General features: G+C 41.2%; 1 protein-coding gene across 1 annotated transcript in view; it reads right to left on the reverse strand.

Moving 5' to 3' along the window:
• STK32B (serine/threonine kinase 32B) overlaps nt 1-21705 on the reverse strand; it is a 359309-nt gene that overhangs the window by 219010 nt on the left and 118594 nt on the right. The window contains exon 4 of the mRNA XM_089677397.1: nt 5500-5673. Coding sequence (XP_089533523.1) covers nt 5500-5673 — 174 coding nt within the window. The remainder of the gene's footprint in view (nt 1-5499; nt 5674-21705) is intronic.

The following is a 21705-nucleotide window of genomic DNA, read 5'->3' on the forward strand; positions in this document are numbered from 1 at the left end:
TCATTTTTCAGGAGTGGTACTGCTTGCGGTTGAAGCTGGTAGAAATCCACCTTCACGTCCTCCACTCACCTTCACTCGTGGCCAGTGGATATTTTGTGGCCGCAGGCAAGAACTGGCATCGAGGACCTGCATAATGACCCTGGCATGCCAGAGGTGGTTTGGAAGCAGCACAGCAATTTGACCATCCCTTTCCTCTATGTTGGTTTTAGGGGTGCAGAGTTGCTTCTCGTTCGTGAACGGACTGTCGCCGGATATCAGAGTCCCCATATTTTCAAGATATGTTTTAGCCATGTTGGCTTATTTTTATGTTATTTTCCAAGTGTGTCGCACCTAACCGCACAGTAGTGTGGTGCCATGCGTATTTGTGGCTGTGAATGGGGCTGTTTTTAATAGACGTGTGTAGGTGCAACAACGTTTTCATCATGGTACCTGCGCACATCTACACAGGGCATTGCATTTCTTTGCTGTGCTGGAAAATGTGTGTTCTTGCATGCGTTTCTGCACCACCAATGGTGTGAACAAGTCCTAAGGGCTGGTTCACACTATAGAAACAGTCTAGATGTGTTCCTGATGGGGTTTTTTCATGCCCTTTTGGCATGCATGTTTAGTGTGTTCCAGTACATTTTGAATGCGTTTTGGACATGTTTACATTGCATTTTTATATCCCTTCCACTTATTTTTTTCTATTTTCTTTGTATTCAATGTAGTTAGGGACATGTGCGTTTTAGTACATTCAAGGACGTTTCAATGTGTTCCAGTACAGTTCTGTGCAGAAACAATGCAGCGTGGTCAACTTTGTTTACAGCACCTGCAATGCACTGAAAATGCAAGTGCTGATGTGAACTATGACATTGACAACCATATAACCTTCTTTCTGTGCGTTTGTGATGCCGAAAAAGCAACTGAAACACATGTAGTGTGAACTGGCCCTAAAGTTTATTAGAGGTCAGGGAACGGGACTGACCAGGAATTGTGAATTCAATCAGACTAATGGTGAGATACAATCAGCAATTGTATAATAATGTGAGATCTGAGCTGTAGCTGATAGAAAATGAGACACATTCACTTGATCAGTAAATAGATAGTTAAAGAGTGGGGCGGTGATCCATAGATTTGCATATGGGACAGGTGATGGCGGGGTGGGGGAGGGGGTCAAGTTGTATAAGGAGACAGATTTAAAAGAGAAAAATGTTACAATGAAATATACACGGCATGAAACTTGCACATTTCCTAATTGGCAGAAGAGTACATTCATCCACTTTCTAGTCATTAGGCAAAATCATAATTGTTTGATCAATATTCCTGGCACTGACACAACCCAGAAAATTGATCTCCATTTTTTAGGATGTAGCCATGACCGGGATTAGAACCCATGACCCAAGTGCTGTAAGTTCTGAGCTCTAACCACTAAACCACTGTGGGAGACACAGTTTGAGTTATAATGTAGAATAGTTCCATTGTTTGAAAATGATAAAGCGAGCTGGTCAAATGATATAGACTACTAAAATGGTATTACACAAGATAAATATAACCACGAACAGTAGTGCATGAACTCGTGAAAGGTCATCCACCCCTGTGACAGTGTACTACACTATTGAGCACCTTTCTGGCTCCTGTGGCTGAGCTAATTCCTCCCCAGGACCATTTGGGCACCCACCCTGATGGATGGATGGATGGATGGAGCTGGATGACTAACCCATAACTGCCAGCATACCGCTGCACCCCCAGATGTGTGGAGTGTATAACCCATACACATTAATACTTTTGTTCTGGTGAGTGTAGACCAGTCCCAAGGGTGGTTTACCTTTCACGAGTTCATGCACTACTGTCCGTCACGGAGAGACCACACGTGCCATTCATAGGCACTCTCTGAGTTGGTACTCTCACACGAAGGACATTCCATTATTCAGGAATGATTCTATGAACTTATTTTAGCACCATTTACAATATTACATCATTGTTGCAATTCTTTGCACTTTTTGGTTTTTACATGCGTTCATTATTGATCACATGCATTTATAGCGCTGCACTTGTCTTTACCATAGAATAGTTACGTGATTAAAGAGAATGAAGATATATAATTATATTGGGAAATTAGAAGTATATAAATTATTTGAGATATAAGTGTGTAAATGTTTAACATTTGAGTACAGAATGTTTGACATTCATTAGTAAATGCATTAGTTTCCTGATCATTTTGGAGACACAGCAAGAAAATAAATAGAAGAAAATAGAAAATTCTAATACAGGTGTACAGGTGTATTTATAACATTCTAAGAATTCTTTTGCCATCATGAAAACGCCAATGTAAATAAAGCCCGCGCTTGTGCACCATCTAGCGAACATATCCGGTATTGCACCTAAAAATGTGCCAGTGATAGCAAAGTAGTCAATAGACGCTCGTCAATGAGCTTGCTAGACGCTGGTCAGACGACTGATTGATTGACCGGAGTCTGCCTGAATGGTCAGTCTCTGCTATTACACTCACATCTTAGTGAATCAGGGCCACTGTGTCTTGCAAGGGTGGGGGGAGGGGATGGTGAGGTATGCCTAGATAAGGGCCTGGTATAAGTATTAAGGGGATCCCTGTATTGTTTTTATTTCTGTACTGTCCCTTTATAAAATGGCAATTTTTTTCGGCCACTCCACTGCAATGGGGAGGCTGTTACTGGATATGGTGCAATGAGTATTGCGGCCCAAGTGCTGCTTTTTATTTCAAAGCTTCACTTTGGGAAAGGTGGGCAGACTATTGCAATAGGATTGTATGTTTAAATGTTGCTGCTACATGCCCTTCCGCTCTTGTCCTTGGAGAAATACTCACAAATTCTAATTGTATCTCAGCTGTCATTATTTTTACCCAGTTTGAATTGCGCCCCTTCCCTTGTTTGCTTGACAAGGGCAGGGATGGCCATTTTTAGGAAATAAAAAAATAAAAAGTAAGTCTTGTAAGTCTTAGCTTATTAATTTTGAAAATTACAAGATTGTAGTATCAAGCTCCCCCCCAATTAGCTTAGTTCACTTTTGGCAAATTTCAAGCAGAGATCAAAGAACACCCAGCAAATTGAACATGGACATGACTGTAAATTAAACCCGGGCATGTTCACTCATCCTTATCAATGACCACACACAGCATTCCCACCTTAACTGAGCAAATCAACAATCAAAATGAGGGGACAGAGGATACTTGTCAACCCAACATGCACAAATATATGACTGTCAGACATATCTTTCAAAGCTACAACTCATTTATCTTTTAAGATTATGATAAAATGTGTTTTTATCTGGCAAGTTTGGAGTGGCCTGATGTACTGATTTTGAATGCTGCTTTACTCCATGCCAGAGTAGTATGAACAATGTATAAGAGGTACCATTGTCAGGCATGATTATAGTGATTGTCTAATAGGGAACACATCATTTTCTATTTGTCATGACTAATTTAATTATCTAACAGGGAAGAGGGAATTCACGACTATGGCTGACTCTGCACTGCTGCCAAATGACCTAATATGGTCCATCTGGCCTTTCAAGTGATGTCTGACTCTGGCTATTCTCCCGCATTATTCCCTAAAGACTATTCAGTACCACAGCTGGCATCATCAAGACCAAGTAGGAAAAAAATGATGGTTTCTGGTGTTTAGAGACTGCATGTTACCAAATGAACCAGGACTGGACATTATCAATCACATTTCTTTGATACTAGTGAATGAATAGTTCTGTCACCACCAACATTATTACTTTCCAGCTCAAGACTTTGCAAGTTTTTGGTAATCCACTTATGTCAGGCAAGCTTCAAGCCTCTGGTGTTGCTCTCATGCTTAAAGAAAAAAAAGTTGTTTAGTATTAACACTAGCTAATGTTGGTACTATTTCTGTGCTTGAGCCACTTAAACACGAAACAAAAAAACATAGTTTCTTTATTACAAGTGTACACTTTTTTTTTTAAATTTATATATATATATATATATATATATATATATATATATATATATATATAAAAAGTGCGGAAATGTTTTGAATACCCCTCGTAGTAGCTTCCATGCTGGTGCTACCCCAACACTGCTCCTTCATACTGGCCCTATCAAAAAATGTCCACAAAAGAAAACTCCACAAAAGCCCATAGTGGAAAAAATGCTTATTGGCACACCAGAGTAGATTGAGTTTTAACAAAATATGTTTACTCATGTCTATTTGCCCCCCTAGTTGTCCTCAGACTCCTCCAGATCCCTCATCCCTCACAGAGCCACCAAGTCTGCTGCAGAGTCCCCTAACCATCTCCAGATCTCTCATCCCCTCACAGTGACACATGAAGAGCCTTTCAGCCCCCAACCCCATCCAGGACCCCTAACATCAGGCTATCTTTTTCTCCTACTGACCACATATGCCAGAGCATTCTTCTTCTGCTGACCACCAAACACCATTCTTTTCATTATCATGCTTCTATTGTATGAGTGTTAATATTTTTTACGGTTGGGACCAGGGTCATATGGGTAGCTGATGTTCTAAGCAAAGCCCAACAATGCCACCAACTCATCTTGCTTAATTGACAAGATAATATGACTCATTAGGTGCTAAAAGTGAAATAAAAGTTTGAACATTTATAAACCATTCTTCATGTTTCTTCCAAGTCAGCTGCAGGCCAGGTCCCACATTTACATTAAATACATTTTTTTTTCCATTTATTTTCTTTAACAGATTGAGCATAGAACAAAATCAAACAACTTTTATCTTTATTTAGAAATGATGACGGAAATCATTTCTGTATGAAGTTTTTTCCTTTAAAGGCATGATAGCTAGGGGCAAAACGCTCTGGTGCCCCCTTCCCCTGGTGCCGTAATGATGTGCTTATTTTGCTTAATGTTTGATCCAGGACTGGTTGGCTCACGGAGGGTTTTGGATGAATTCACTAGGCCCACGTGTCACTAAGGTTGAGAACCCCTGCTGTAGATAATGATTGCTTTATCTAGCTTTGATCCACACAGGGGCTCTATTACAAATGTCTGCTATAGGCTGTGCTATGCTACACCCTCACTTAAACACAGCCTGACATGGTCCAACTGGAACTCAGTCCCCAGTAGGCACAACAACGGAACAACTCAACAATATGCTCTACAACAAAATAGGGTTAGTTTACTAAAGGCAATAGGCTGTTCAGTTTGAGAGTTTTGTTAATTTGCAAAGAATATAAAAATCAACATTTTTGCTTGCACATGATTGGATGAAAGATGTCAGCAGACCTTTTTCTCATTAACTAAGCTCTGGGGATAATTCCCTTGCAAGGTGCAACTTCACTTGCAAAATGAACAGTATATTCCCCTTTAGTAAATCAACTCCAATATATGACTCATGCTTGTAAAGCCAGTTAGTCCCCAAAACCTTATTACATCTACCAGAATGAAGATTCCAAAAAAAGAATTTGCAGATATAGGTAGATTAATTTCTCGCAACATATATTTGTGCCTTCTCTGGAGGTATTAAAGAAAACATATGATCATTACCTTACCTGTGAATGATGTGATGTTTTTCTAAATATTCCAGAGCCAGTGAAAGTTCACATATATAAAGTTTAACAGCCTCTTCGCTAAAATGCACATTCTGCTGTAAGTGATAGCGCAGATCTCCGCCCAACAGCAGGTCCACCACCATAAACATGTCTTCTTCATCCTGGAAGGAGTACCTGCAATATAAGATTTTGAGTGATTGTTTCAGATTTGTGAAGGGATGCAAAACAAAAACACAGCATATTTGTAAGATCGATGGCGTTCAAAATAATATATCCTATTCATTTCTGCTGTCACATTGCAAGTGTGACCACTTGCATCTCACAGAAGGTATGTTAACTCAATTCATTAAATAAAATTCAAAATGTCATTTGAGAAATCCTTTCAGAACATTGGTGACAGAAAAACAATTGAACGTGGGAAATGTAAGTAAAGAACAGCCAACTGTCTCTTGACATTTTTTTTTTCTTTTACTGTTCAGGACTCGTGCTTCAGGCTACTGAACTTCATCTACCACTTACTTGGCTGTGATAATCAAAACTTGGCTTTCTAGTTGTGTTACCATAGTTTCTAGCCTAATTGAGTTTTCCATATATTCTAATGCAGAGTGTGCTGGATAGCAAATTTTCTTTTGCTGAGAAATCAGGTTACGGACATCGGAAACACAGCTTAGGTATGCCCGTTATATCCATACTATAGGTTGGATATATTTCACAGCTAGAGTCCAGGACAGCAGTCTGAAACTCTCCATACAAATGAGGAAGGGTTGTAACAGCGCAAACACTGCAAAGTCCTGGGAAATTGTAGTATGGGGTGATCGTGGTATTAGTGGCTACTGTATGAAGAGCTTGAAAAAGGAGTGCACTTCCGCCTTCTACGGCCAGTGCATGCTCCGAAACGCATCGCAGTGCACCCTGGGATCTGACGTCATCACGGCCACTCCGCCGCTACGTTCCAGCGCGCGTTCCATCCGGCTCTGAGGGAGGACGTGCATGCAGGCCGGCCTCACCGCTGTTCCCCTCCAGCCACCACGCTGTTCCAGCCAAGAGCTGACCTCCCCACATTGCAGTAAGATGACGGCTCTTCACCCGGGTTACCACCCCACCGTTAACTATTGTTAACCACGGTTTTTAAGCTTATGATTACTTCACACATGTGAGTGTTTCTACATTTAGACTTGAATTAAAAGACTTATTGCACTTAGAGGCGCTTCTCTCCTTTTTCTCTGAAACTCTCCATACTCCACTGATTACTAAAGAATCAATTTTTAATGGAGGCTCCTCTTTAATATATATTATTCTATAATTGCACTTGCTTTATTTTTATTCAAGATATATTACTCAATATTAAATCTTGTATTCCAGTGAACCCACAGAGTTGTTGTAGAATGGGTCTGGTATCCTGTTGCAAATTATGTGGATGACAGTAAAGCTGTCTATTGGTAGACACTTTTAGCAGTCTGTTATCAGGGAATAAGTCTACTGGTTTATTAGGTTTTTCAGCCAAATGCTTTTTCACAGAGATATGTGTCTGTTGTGCAATGGATTTAATTAATTGTATCCATATGCTTCTTTTAATCATAAAGGTTGTTTTGTATTACCCGTTATCATTTATGTGATGAGCTAATATTGCCTAATTATGGGCTTTTTTGGAGCTGGACTTTTCACTTTCTTGTTAAACATGCTTTATTTATACATTAGAAGTCGATCATCAGGGGGTTTGTGGCAGTTTTATTTTTATTGCTTTTTTTTTTAAAGTTTTTATATCTTCTTTTGCTATATGTATACCATATTTTTTTAACTAAATAATGAATACACAACAAACGATTCCCTGAGCACTATGAGTTGGCATATAAGACAGCAATTATTATTATTATCATTATTATTATACAGGATTTTTATAGCAACAACAGTTTGTAGAGCGCTTTACAAAATGAAGGTAAACATTATAGTTACTATACAGTTTGGTACAAGAGCAAACAGAGGGCCCTGCTCGTTAGAGCTTACAATCTAGAAGGAAGGGTTGAGTAATACAAAAGGTAATAGCTGTGGGGGGATGAGCTGATGGGGGAAATAAATAGCAATTTACTAAGTAGAAGCAGGATAGGTTCTTTAACCACTTGCCTACCAGGCACTTATACCCCCTTCCTTACCAGGCCAATTTTCAGCTTTCAGCGCTGCCGCACTTTGATTGACAATTGCGCGGTCATGCAACATTGTACCCATATGAAATTTTGATCATTTTTTTCTCACAAATAGAGCTTTCTTTTGTTGGTATTTAATTGCCACTGGGCGCTTTACTTTTTGAGCTATAAATAAAAAAAGTGCAAAAAATTTGAAAAAAAAAAAATTTCTTTGTTTCTATTATAAAATTTTTCAAACAGGTATTTTTTCTCCTTCACTGATGTGCGTTGATGAGGCAGCACTGATGGGCACTGATAGGCAGCACTGATGGGCACTGATAGGCAGCACTAAAGGGCACTGATAGGCAGTACTAATGAGGTGGCACGGATAGGCGGCACTGATAGACAGCACTAATGAGGTGTCACGGATAGGCGGCACTAATATGCAGCACTGATAGGCGGCACTGATAGGTGACACTGATGATGGGTACTGATAGACGGCACTGACTGGCATCACTGCTGGGCACTGACTGGCGGCACTGACTGGCACAACCCCTGGGCACTGACTGGTGGCACTGACTGGCAGCACTGCTGGGCTGCACTGGTGGGTGGCACTGGTGGGCAGCACTGGTGGGTGGGCACAGGTGGGTGGGCACGGGTGGGTGGCACTGGTGGGCACAGGTGGGTGGGCACAGGTGGGTGGCACTTCTGGGCACAGGTAGGTGGCACTTCTGGACACAGGTGTGTGACACTGCAGAGTGGCACAGGTGGGTGCACTGCTGGGCACAGGTGGGTGCACTGCTGGGCACAGGTGGGTGATCTGCTGGGCACAGGTGGGCGGAGCTAGTGGGCGCACTGCTGGGCACAGGTGGGCGGAACTTGCGGGTGGCACTGCTGGGCACCGATCATCAGGGCACTGATCATCAGTGTCCTGATGATCGGTGCCGATCCCCGCTGTGACAACTGCCGGTTCTCGGCAGTACTTTCCTCACGATCTGACAGCGTGAGGAAAGTGCAGCCGAGAACCGGCACTTGCATTTCCCTGTGATCAGCGTGTCATTGGACACCGCTGATCACGTGGTAAAAGGCTGCTGGGATCGGCCTTTTACCACATCACGTGATCAGCTGTGTCCGTAGGACACAGCGATCATGGAGATCGCCGGGTGCGCGCCCCCTGGGGCGCACAGGAGAGCGCTTTCTGGGGGGACGTCATATGACGTCCACCCAGAACTGGCCGGCCGCAGTGAAGCCGTCATTCGGCTATCTGCGGTCGGCAACTAGTTAAAGAGAAAGGTTTTCAGGGATCGTCTAAAGGTGGATAGATTAGGAGCTAGCCGGACAGATTGTGGTAGGGCGTTCCATAGGATGGGAGAAGCTTGGGAGAAGTCCTGGAGGTGAGCATGGGAGGAGGTGACACGGGAACTAGAGAGCAGAAGGTCTTGCGAGGATCGAAGAGAGTGGTTTGGTTGATATTTTGAGACCAGGTTGGTCATGTAGCTGGGGGAAGAGTTGTGGATGGCTGTGTAAGTTGTTGTTGGTATTTTGAATTTTATTCGTTGGGCGAGTGGAAGCCAGTGGAGGGATTGGCAGAGAGGGATAGCAGACACTGAACGTTTTTTATATGCTTTACGGAAACGTCTGCTAAAGCTGTTCAAGGACTGAGTTACTACTCTGAATGTACAACATACAGTATGTGTAAAGTGCTGCATAAATTGTTGGAGTTATATAAATACCGGTAATAAATACATTTGGGACCTAAATAGGCTTTTATGGGCAGATGCAGTTTGAGATGCTTCTGAGATCATTCAGAATCCAATGTACTGTAGAAACAGTTGATCTGCTGTATTCCCAGACACTTGTATGTGAAGAGAATTAAATCTGAAGTGAAGAAAAGCTTGTTGTCAGCAGTCCTTACTTGTATATAAAACTTCAGCTTGAGCTATTGAGTTCTGAAAATAATTTTTTTTTCAGTAGGAGGTAAGGAAACAAGCAAGTGTATGAAAAAGGAACCTAAAGCTACACCGGCTGTCTAAAAAGGAGAGCAGGGGTGGACTGAAAACTCATGGGGCCCCCGAGCAATAGGGGATCATGGGGCCCCTGTGTCCTTGCCCAAACTCAAAAAAGCCCATGAAAAAGGTACCAGGGGCATCTCATCGGGCCCCTTACTGACCCCGGGCCCTCTGGCAGCGCCCTAGTTTCCAAATGGTCAGTCCGCTCCTGAAGGAGAGTACAAAATGATATGCAATATTTCATGTTTACCTGAAACTTTTTGAAATGTATAAATAAAGAAATAAAATATGTGAACAACCACTAAATGTTTAACAAATAAAATACAAAGGCTCCTCATCTCTTTATGAAAATGCTAAATGTTTGGTAGTCATACTGATACCCAGACTTACTGCATTGAAACATGCATGCAGTCAGTGAAGTCAGAACACTTTATTTGCATTTGTTCCAGGTCAATTACTTGGGAAGCATTGAAGCAGGACAATTAGCATGACAACCAGACTACTGTCATTTTCAGAATAAGAGGTCATCAATGTAGACTTTATATTTCTCTCAATACAGATTTCTTTAACAAAAATACTTTCTTTATTATGAATATAATAAATAACAGACTTTCCAATATTTAAATTCAGAAAAAAAGCAAAAAAAAAGTAAAAAAAATGGTTTAAATTTTCAATAAAGTAACCTCCAAAATTCATTCCACAGTAATCTTAAGTATATGGCACACTGAGATTAGCTTCCTCCCCTTTTCTCTGTAATTGTATTTCTCTAAGCTTCTTACACGCTTTATGTCAAGTGACATACATAAATGTAGACTTCTTTAGGAAAATTAAAGATGATTATGCTCTATTTATATATAACCCCTTTTTTCATTTACAATGCAGACCTATGGATCCAATTACATGTTAGATAGCTGAAAAGAGTGCAGTGTAATGAGACAGACAGCAGAGCTTGTGTGGTTTTGAGAATGAAAAGGAAATATATCCATTCAGGAAGAGAATGAGTTAATGGGAATGCCTTTCGGGCAAAAAATTATCAGTAGAGGCAGATCTTGTATGAAAGTACAAAGCCCGCTTATCTGTGAGTCCCCCACTGCGTGATTTAAAAAAAATGTAAAATAGTACTCACCTTACACCTTGGCTTCTAGCACCATTTCCCAGGCAAGGATGATTGCACTGTGCCTCACCATGGGATCCTGGGACAGATGAGGATTTTAAATCGTGTGAGAAAACAGTCCTGCGCAGTGCTGGAGCATTTTATGGAGGCAATTGGGATTCCCAGGATCTCATAGTGAGGTCCAGTGACATCACCTGTGCATACAGCAAGCAACCATAAGCAAAGGGGTAAGGAAAGTATTTTTTTAATTTAAACTTTAATTTAAGTAAAAAGAAATGTTAATTTAAGCAAGAAGAAATGGAAACTTGAAAAAAGTCTACTCCAGCTTATATTGCAGGGTGGTCCTTTTTTGTTTTTATACACACAAGTTAGTCTGCTTTTCTATTTGCAATCTACAATCAAGATCTGCAGTGTTTTTCAAAATGAAAATATGATATACAATAATATGCACCATAACTTATTTAAATAAATATTATAATAGCAAAATCAGAACATCTGTTTTTAACTAATACATCATCAACCTGCTAGATAGTATGATAGTAGAAAACCCTTTAAAAAGCTGCTCCTAGGGCAGGCTTCCAGAAATGTGAAATTCAACTCATTTTAGGTATTATTGCAAATAGGAGAGCCAATAGTAAATATTGCAGAAATGTTCAAAATCTATGTGCTCCATGTTGCATATGAATTTTTGAACAAAGGAATCTTTCATTATGGTTTTTTCTGCTGACTTTGGAGTTCTTTGGAGAATGGTGGATTCAAGAACACTAACCACTATCCCTTCAAAGTATATTTTAATGATAACTAATGCACAGACAAGCAACATTTTTACAGGTGAATTGTGATGATGAGTGTACAACAGAAATATGATCAGACTGGCACTGTTCAAAGCTATCGTTTGCCCAGTGGGACATGTCTTTGTTTTTCAAAAATACTGTTCATTAAAGAAGAATTCGCCCAACAAAAAAATAATCATATATGGCACTGCATGCTCTTACAAAATATAATGAAACAGAAAGGAATCCACTGGCATCTTCTACAACCTATTGTATCATATAAAATAAACGCTTGGTTACCCAAAGAAGGAGGGAAGACAAAAGTAAATAATTGAGATTTTAAATGTGTCATCGAGAAATCACACATAAAGAGTAAAATATAATTTTTTTTATTATCTCCATATTTAAAATAAATAAATACAAGTTCACATAAAAACAATGATCTTTGGTATCAAGGGAGTTTTGAGGTGTCTGGCATTTTGTATGCGTTTCTATGAGAACTCATTTCCTTAGGATCCACACCCGGTAAATTGTACAATGACTCATTAACTCCTTAAAAATCTCAAAGTGCTATCAGTTTTTGATATTAGTTGCATCAATACTAGATCCACCCATGTACTGAGTACCAGCAAAAGTCCTTCATGCATATGTAAGCAACCCAAAAAGGCAACTTCCTGCCTATAACATTATGTGCATGTCCTCCATCAAAGATGGCACCCGAGCATCTTTACTCTTAATGTCCTTCAAAGGATGGTGTCCACTGAGAAATAGGATTTAGAGCTGTAAGATAGTAATCTCCCACTTATAGGGAAATGATAACAGTTTGGGTTTCAATTTTATTTTTTTTATTTGTTTTTCATCTGTTTTAATAATAAAAAGCTGTATATATTGTTCTACAGATTGAAATTTAATATAATATGTGACACAGAATTCCCAAAGCACTATCAGTTAGCTAGAGACAGGAGAGCAGATGAAGGTTTCTATGAGGTGCCATCTGTCTGATTAAAATTTTGGTCTGAGCTGTCTGATAAGAGATGAGTCTCTGTTGTGATGACTCATTAGGGGTTGGGCATACAAATCTATATGAATGTGGATTCACAATTTAAAAGTTTTTAATTTTTTAGTTCTGACCATAATCAATAGAAGGAACGCTCATATCTTTAATGAGACCTATGGAACATAGATAATGAGGAATGTGCCTGATATGACTCACCAGATATATATATATATATATATACATATATATATATATATATATACTGCTAAAAAAAATTAAAAGAACACTTTAGCATCAAGTCAATTAAACTCCTGGGATATTGATCTGATCAGTTAAGTAGCAGAGGGGGTTGTTAATCAGTTTCAGCTGCTTTGGTGTTAATGAAATTAACAACAGGTGCACTAGATGGGCAACAATGAGATTACCCCAAAACAGGAATAGTTTTACAGGTGGAGGCCACTGACATTTTTTTCCCTACTCATCTTTTCTGACAGTTTTACAGTAGTTTTGCATTTGGCTAGTGTCAGTGTCATTACTGGTAGCATTAGGCGCTACCTGGACCCTACAGAGGTTGCACAAGCAGTCCAACTCCTCCAGGATGGCACATCGACACGTGCCATTGCCAGAAGGTTTGCTGTGTCTCCCAGCACAGTCTCAAGAGCATGGAGGAAATTCCTGGAGACAGGCAGTTACTCTAGGAGAGCAGAACAGGGCCATAGAAGGTCCTTAACCCATCAGCAGGACTGGTATCTGCTCCTTTGTGCAAGGAGGAACAGGATGAGCACTGCCAGAGCCCTACAAATGATCTCCAGTAGGCCACTGGTGTGAATGTCTCTGATCAAACAATCAGAAACAGACTTCAAGAGGATCCCACATCCTCTAGTGGGCACTGTGCTCACTGCCTGGCACCATAGAGCTCGATTGGCATTTGCCATTGAACAGCAGAATTGGCAGGTCTTCCACTGGTGCCCTGTGCTTTTCACAGATGAGAGCAGGTTCACCCTGATCCAGGGGCGGACTGACCATTTGGAAACTCGGGGACTGCCCAAGGGCCCGGGGTCAGTAGGGGGCCCCATGAGATGTCCCTGGTACCTTTTTCATAGGCTTTTTTGAGTTTGGGCAAGGACACAGGGGCCCCATGATCCCCTATTGCCCGGGGGCCCCATGAGTTGTCAGTCCACCCCTGCCCTGATCACATGTGACAAACGTGAAAGGGTCTGGAGGAGCCATATAGAACATTATGCTGCCTGTAACATCCTTCAGCATGACCACTTTGGTGGTGGGTCAGTGATGGTCTGGGGAGGCATATCCATGGAGAGATGCACAGACCTCTACAGGCTATACAGTGGCACCCTGACTGCCATTAGGTATCAGGATGACATTCTTGGACCCATTGTCAGACCTTACCCTGGTGCAGTGGGTCCTGGGTTCCTCCTAGTGCACGGTAATGCCTGGCTTTATGTGGCAAGAGTATGCAGGCAGTTCCTGGAGGATGAAGGAATTGATACCATTGAATGCCCCCCCACACTTGCCTGAACTAAATCCAATAGAACCCCTCTGGGACATCATGTTTGGTCCATCCAACCCCACCAGGTTGTACCTCAGACTGTCCCAATGATGCCCTGGTCCAGATCTGGGAGTAAATACCCCAGGACACCATCCGTCGTCTCATTAGGAGCATGCCCCGATGTTGTCAGGCATGCATACAAGCACATGGGGGCCTAAGAAACTACTGAGTACCATTTTGAGTTGCTGCAATGGCATTTCAGCAAAATGGACTAATCTGCTGCATAATTTTTTCACTTTGATTTTTGGGGTGTGTTTGAATTCAGTCTTCTGTAGGTTGGTAATTTTCATTTCCATCAAACGATGGGGCATCCTTATGTTTCTAACACATTCCCCAGTCCATATCAGTATAGATATCCAGCATGATATTTTCCCCCACTGAGATCTGATGCGTTTTCAAAGTGTTCCTTTAATTTTTTTGAGCAGTGTGTGTATATATATATATATATATATATGTGTGTGGCTTTATATTAAAAATGGAATGGTCATTTCCAATCAAATAAATTACAAAATGGCTTGTGTGGTAATTTTAATCAGGTACAAATCTGCTATAAAGTTTGTTAAACTCCTTGCTATGTACATAGATTACCCAGAGGGATTTTATTCCTCACCAAAAGTGTAATTACACTTTAAACATAACTAAAGATTGTAAGCATGTGTGCAATTTTGTCTTTTTGAATGTCTCTATTTGACCACATAACAATGCCCAAAACAAGATTTATACTTGTTTATGTTTACATAAGAAGATTAAAAAGTTCAATCTACATTCATAATTTTCCATAAACTTGTTATTTCCATAGGAAATCCATTAATTGCTTAAGGGTGGTCATTATTCTTAAAATAAATCTGTAATTCCAGCTGTTCAGCAACAGTTTTACAAACAGACTAATTATCTTTTGTATTGCCATGTACACGTTGTTGTGTGCATGCAGCTATGATGACATATTATTGGTTTATTTAGACACAGGTAATTAATATCAATTAACAAAATGGTTCAGTTATATTTCATGGCAGATACAATTGAACACTAGGGAAAACATTTTTTGTTGTTTTTCTCCATAGTAAAAGTATTTTCACTACAAAAAAATGTTAATAGTATTTTGTTAGTTTTTATTTTAATTTATTTCACTGTCTACAGGTTTACAAATATATATATATATACATACATACAGTTAGGTCCTTATATATTTAGACACAGGTACAATTTTAGATTTTTTCAGGTATTTACCAAAACATATTCAGGCTATAGTTATATAATGGATATGGGTTGAAAGTGCACACTCTCAGGTTTAATTTGAGGGTATGTACATCCAAATTGGAGGAAGGGTTTAAGATTTACAGCTCTTAAGAGTAGCCATCCCCTTTTTTTCAGGGACCAAAACTAATTGGACAATTGAATCAAAAGCTGTTTCATGGCCAGGTGTGGGCTACTCCTTCATTATTTCTTCATCACTTAAGCAGGTAAAAGGTCTGGAGTTGATTCTAAGTGTGGTATTTGCATTTGGAATCTATTGCTGTGAACCTACATCATGCGTTCAAAGGAACTCTCCATGCAAGTGAAACAGGCCATTGTAAGGCTTCAAAAATGAAATAAATCCATCAGAGAGATAGCAGCTACATTAGGAGTGGCCAAATCAACGGTTTGATACTTTCTGAGGAAAGAAGAACACACTGGTGAGCTCAGCAACATAAAAAGGCATGGATGTCCACAGAAGTCAACAGTGGTGGATGATCGCAGGATCCTCTATGGTAAAGAAAAACCCTTTCACAACATCCAAACAAGTGAAGGACACTCTCCAGGAGGTATCATTGTCAAAGTCTACAATCAAGAGAAGTCTTCACGAGAGCAAATACAGAGGGTTCACCCCAAGGTGCAAACCATTCCTAAGTCTGAAGAATAGAAAAGCCAGAATAGACTTTGGCAAAAAACATCTAAAAAAGCCAGACCAGTTCTGTAAAAACATTCTTTGGATGGATGAAACTAAGATTAATCTGTACCAGAATGATGGGAAGAAAAAAGTGTGGAGAAGACTTGGAACAGATCATGATCCAAAGCACACAACATCATCTGTAAAACATGGTGGAGGCAGTGTGATGGCATGCGCATGCATGGCTTCCAGTGGCACTGGGTCATTGGTGTTTATTGGTGATGTGACAGAAGACAGAAGCAGCCGGATGAATTCTGCAGTGTTTAGAGATATACTGTCAGCCCAGATTCAGCCAAATGCAGCAAAGTTGATTAGACGGCTCGTCACAGTACAGATGGACAATGATCCAAAACACACTGCAAAAGCAACCCAGGAGCTTTTGAAGGAAAAGAAGTGGAATATTCTGCAATAGCTGAGTCAATCACCTGATCTCAACCCAATTGAACATGCACTTCACTTGCTGAAGGCAAAACTAAAGGCAGAAAGACCCACAAAGAACAACTGAAGACAGCTGCAGTTAGAGCCTGGCAAAGCATCAGAAAGGAGGAAACCCAGTCTCTGGTAAAGTCCATGGGTTCCAGACTTCAGGCAGTCATTGCCAGTAAAGGATTCTCAACAAAATATTAAAAATGAACATTTTATTTATGATTGTATTCATTTGTCCAATTACATTTAAGCCCCTGAAAATGGAGGGACTGTGTATAAAAATAGTTGCAGTTCCTAAAATTTGTACTTGATATTTATGTTCAACCCCTTGAATTAAAGCTGAAAGTCTGCACTTCAAATTCATTTGGATTGTTTTGTTTTAATTTATTGCGGTGGCATACTGAACCAAAAGTATGAAAATTATGCCTGTGTCCAAATACATATTATATTATTAATATATTAAATTTATTAGATATGATTTGGACAGGCACACACCTCTCTTTATAATAATTCACAGCTGACAAAGCATACCCTTCTTCTTCTCCTAACCTCTGGGGATATCTCCCCAAACCCTGGTCCTCCAGTATCTCACCCCCACACCAGGCATCCTCTTTCTTCCGGGAATAGCCGCAATCCCCTCAATGTAATATCAGTCCCCGTGGTCCCAAAAACCACCCTCCCTTTTTCATGTGCGCTCTGGAATGCCCGCTCTGTCTGTAATAAGCTCACCTCTGTCCATGACCTTTTTGTCTCCTGCTCCCTTAACCTACTAGCAATTACAGAAACCTGGCTTCAAGCATCAGATTCTGCTTCTCCCGCAGCACTTTCCTATGGAGGCCTTCTGTGGACCCACTCACCCAGACCCAGTGGTCAGAAAGGAGGTGGGGTTGGTTTGCTTCTATCTCCACTGTGCACCTTTCAAGTCCTCCCTAACTCTCCCTCTCTATGCTTCTCTTCTTTCGAGACTCGCTGCAACTGACTGTTGTCTCCCATTTCTCTGAGGATTGCAGTGATCTATTGGCCTCCTGGACCAGTGTCCCGCTTTCTTGATGATTTCTCCACCTGGCTACACTACTTTCTCTCCTCTGTACTACCCACTATCATTCTCGGAGATTTTAACATCCCTATTAATGTCAGCAACCTGGCTACATCCCAACTCTTCAACCTAACCTCATCTTTTGCATTAGCACAATGTATACAGTCCTCCACTCACTCTGATGGGAATACGTTAGACCTTGTTTTCTCCCATCTTTGTACTCCCTACAACCTCACAAACACCCCCTTTCCTCTCTCTGATCACAATCTCATCACCTTCACAGTGTCCTTGTCTTCAAACACCTATCCCTCCAAGCAGCAAACAATTACCCGCAGAAACCTTCACAACTTGAACCCTGCTCCTTTCCACTCTGCAACTGACCAACTCTATGTCAGAATCTCTCCCCTGTCCTGCCCTGACCTGGCCACTACTGTCTACAACAGTTCGCTTTCATCCGCATTAGACTCACTTGCTCCTCTAACAACACGAAGCATCAGGCCCCGACTGTTACAGCCTTGGCAGACTGACGACACCAGAAATCTTAAATGACAAAGTTGTGCGCTGGAGCGATCGTGGCATAAAACCAAATCTCAACAAGCATTCACCCTATATAAATCTGCTTTCTTAACATACAATTCCTCCCTTCATGCTGCCAAACAAGCCTACTTTGTCACTCTTATTAATACCTTGTCATCCAGTCCTCATCGTCTCTTCTCTACTTTTAACTCTCTACTTTCTCCACCTCCACCTCCACCCAGTACCTCACTCACTGCTCACGAGATTGCAAATCATTTCAAAAACAAGATTGACGCAATTTGTAGGGGCATCACCACTGCATAGACATCCATCCCACTTAGCATACCTTATACTAAACCTCCCTCAACACTTTCCTCTTTTTACCTTGCTACTACCGCAGAAGTCACTAAGGTTTTCTCAGAAGCCCGTCTCACTACCTGCCCCCTGGATCCTGTCTCCTCGAAACTACTACGGTCACCCTCTTCTTCCATCCTATGCTCCCTCACTCACATCTTCAATTTTTCCCTCTCTACTGGTGCCTTCCCCTCCCCTCTAAAGCATGCACACACCACTCCCATACTTAAAAAGCCTCCCTGTACCCCACCAACCTGAACAACTTAAGACTTATTTCCCTGCTGCCATTTACCTCTAAACTCCTAGAACGTTTAGTCTACAATCGCCTGAGCTCCTACCTCACTGACAACAACCTTCTTGACCCTTTACAGTCTGGCTTTCGCTCACTCCAATCCACTGAAACTGCCCTACTAAAACTCACTAATGATCTACTAACAGCTAAAACCAATGGCCACTACTCCATACTCTTACTTCTTGACCTCTCTGCGGCTTTTGATATGGTTGACCATCCCCTCCTCCTCAAAAAAACTCCACTCTCTTGGCCTCAGAGACTCTGCTCTCTCCTGGTTCTCCTCCTACCTATTGCAGCGCTCCTTCAGCGTTACCTATAACGCTGTCTCCACCTCTTCATTCCCTCTTTCCGTAGGGGTCCCTCAAGGTTCTGTCCTGGGACCCCTTCTCTACTCCATCTAAACCTCCTCCCTTGGTCACTTGATAAACTTCCATGGCTTTAAGTACCATCTCTATGCTGATGACACACAAACCTATCTTTCTACCCCTCACCTCACCCCTTCAGTCTCCTCTCGCATTACTATCCTACTAAGTGACATATCGGCATGGATGTCACTCCACTTCCTCAAAATCAATCTTTCCAAAGCTGAGCTCTTAGTATTCCCCCCAGCCCATGCCCCCTCTCCTGACTTCTCCATCAAGATCAATAACACAATCATCAGTCCCTTCCCTCATGCCAGGGTACTAGGTGTAATCCTAGACTCCCATCTGTGCTTTCAGTCCCAAATCCATTCACTGTCCAAATCTTGTAGACTTCACCTCTGCAACATCTCCAAGTTGCCCGTTCCTAACCTTGGAAACCACTAAGCAACTTATTCACTCCCTTGTTATATCTCGCCTTGACTATTGTAACTCCCTCCTTACTGACCTACCTAATCGCAGGCTATCCCCTCTTCAGTCTATCATGAATGCTGCTGCCAGACTCATCCACCTTACTAACCGTTCTGTATCTGCCACCCCTCTCTGCCAAGCCTGCCACTGGCTTCCCATTGTCCAATGGATAAAATTCAAAACATTAACAATAACGTATAAAGCCATTTATAACTCTGCCCCAAATTACATCACTGATCTTGTCTCTAAATATCACCAAAACCGTACTCTCCGCTCCTTGCAATACCTCCTACTCTCTAGCTCCCTTGTCTCCTCCTCCCATGCTCATCTCCAGGACTTCTCCAGAGCTTCCCCATCCTTTGGAACTGTCTACCCCAATTTATCAAACTATCTCCTACTCTGCTCACTTTTAGGCGATCTCTGAAAACCTATCTCTTCAGGGAAGCCTATCCTGCCCTCAGCTAATAATGGAATCTTCTACTCTTCCAACCAGTCCATCCCCCACAGTTACTACCTTTTGTACCACTAGTCCTTCCCTCCTAGATTGTAAGCTCCAAGGAGCAGAGCCCTCCTATCCCTCTTGTATTGAACTGTATTGTTGCTGTATTGTCTCCCATTATATTGTAAAGCGCTGAGCAAACTGTTGGCGCTATATAAATCCTGTATAATAATAATAATACTGTATCAGAGCAAAAGCCACGAGGTGACAGGAACTGCCTACAGTGCTCAGAGACAGGATTACTAAAAGGCACAGATCTGGGGAAGGCTACAAAAAATTCTGCTGCACTGAAGGTTCTCAAGAGCACAGTGGCCTCCATAATTCTCCAATGGAAGAGCTTGTTCTCCGGACAAACTGAGCGATTGGGGGAGATGGTCCTTAGTAAGGAAGGTGACCAAGAATCTGATGGTCACTGACTGTAAGAGATCCTGTGTGGAGATGGGACAAAGTTCCAGTAGGACAACCATCACTGCAGCCATCTACCGATCTGGGTTTTATGGCAGAGTGGTTTGACAGATGCCTCTCCTCAGTGCAAAACACAAGAAAGCCTACTTGGAGTTTTCAAAAAAGGCATTTTCACGTACATACACATTTGTTTTGTAACTATCCACATAAAATTTTTATTTTAGAAATAGACATTTAGTGTAGGATGCAATAATGAGCCTGAGTTTAAAAAAACATGCTTGGCTTTCCAATAATGTAGTAAGCAAGCCCAACATTACTATAATGCTTTCTTCAAGATTTTTTTTTTTAATCTAATAGTCATGGTGTTGACATTCTTCTAAGTTTTGGAGGAAGATGTTTATCTCTTCTGATTCATTTAAGTCTATTTAAAGGAAACTTTTCCTGAAGGAAATACAGATGCTGCCATTACTGATTTCTCTTCTTGCAAATGCTAGTTTCCTGGCTGTCATTTTAACCCTCTTCTTCAATATTTTAAGTCACTAACCTAAAAAGATATTTAGATAAAGACTATTGGTGTATTTCTTAGCTTCATGACAAACATGATTGAGTTAGGGCAGTGACTCAGAGATTACTAGAGCCAGATGTTCAACATAACAACCTGAGAACTAGCATTTTCAGAAGGAAGTCAGGAATGGCAGACTTCTCTTCTTAATACAGCATTGCTGAAAGAAAGATACTTGACTAAGAACATTGGTAGGGAGGAGGAGACTCAGACCCAGAGTGGAGCAAAAAAAGGAGTTAAGAGGGTGAGTGAGAGCAGCATGTGTACTGGACAATGATACTATATGTGATAGTGGTATTGAACTGAGTAATAAAATTGAGGGGGGGGAGGTATCCAGGGGGCTACATTCAGGGGGTCTTGTGAAGAGAAGAAGAGAAAGGTGGACTCCTAAGATAGATAAGACCCGAAAGAGTTGTGGATCCTAACAGAGGTTTTCAGGGAAAAGGGGGGAAAAAAATATTTAAAAAGGACACTTCTCAGGAGAGACAGAACTTTTCAATTTTTAAACTCCGCGGGTGCCAGAAAGGGAAGGAAAAGGGAAGGAGAGGAGAGAAAGGAGAATAAGAAAAGAAAAAGTTATAAACAATATGAAAAATAAAGTGACAAAAGGAGGAGGGTCAAAGGCCTCCCAAACAAGCTCAAGTAAAAATAATATACCCTCACAGGAAAAACGGACCCCTGAGAGACAAATGGGAATAAATGGAAGAAGTGAGATGGAAAATAGTAATGAAGAGTTCTCCAGAATATCACTGGGAATGGCAAATATTAGCCAAAATATG

The sequence above is a fragment of the Staurois parvus genome, unplaced genomic scaffold (genome assembly GCF_062004578.1).
Source record: "Staurois parvus isolate SC_StPar_1 unplaced genomic scaffold, SC_StPar_1.0 ptg000186l, whole genome shotgun sequence".
NCBI classification, from domain to species: Eukaryota; Metazoa; Chordata; class Amphibia; order Anura; family Ranidae; genus Staurois; species Staurois parvus.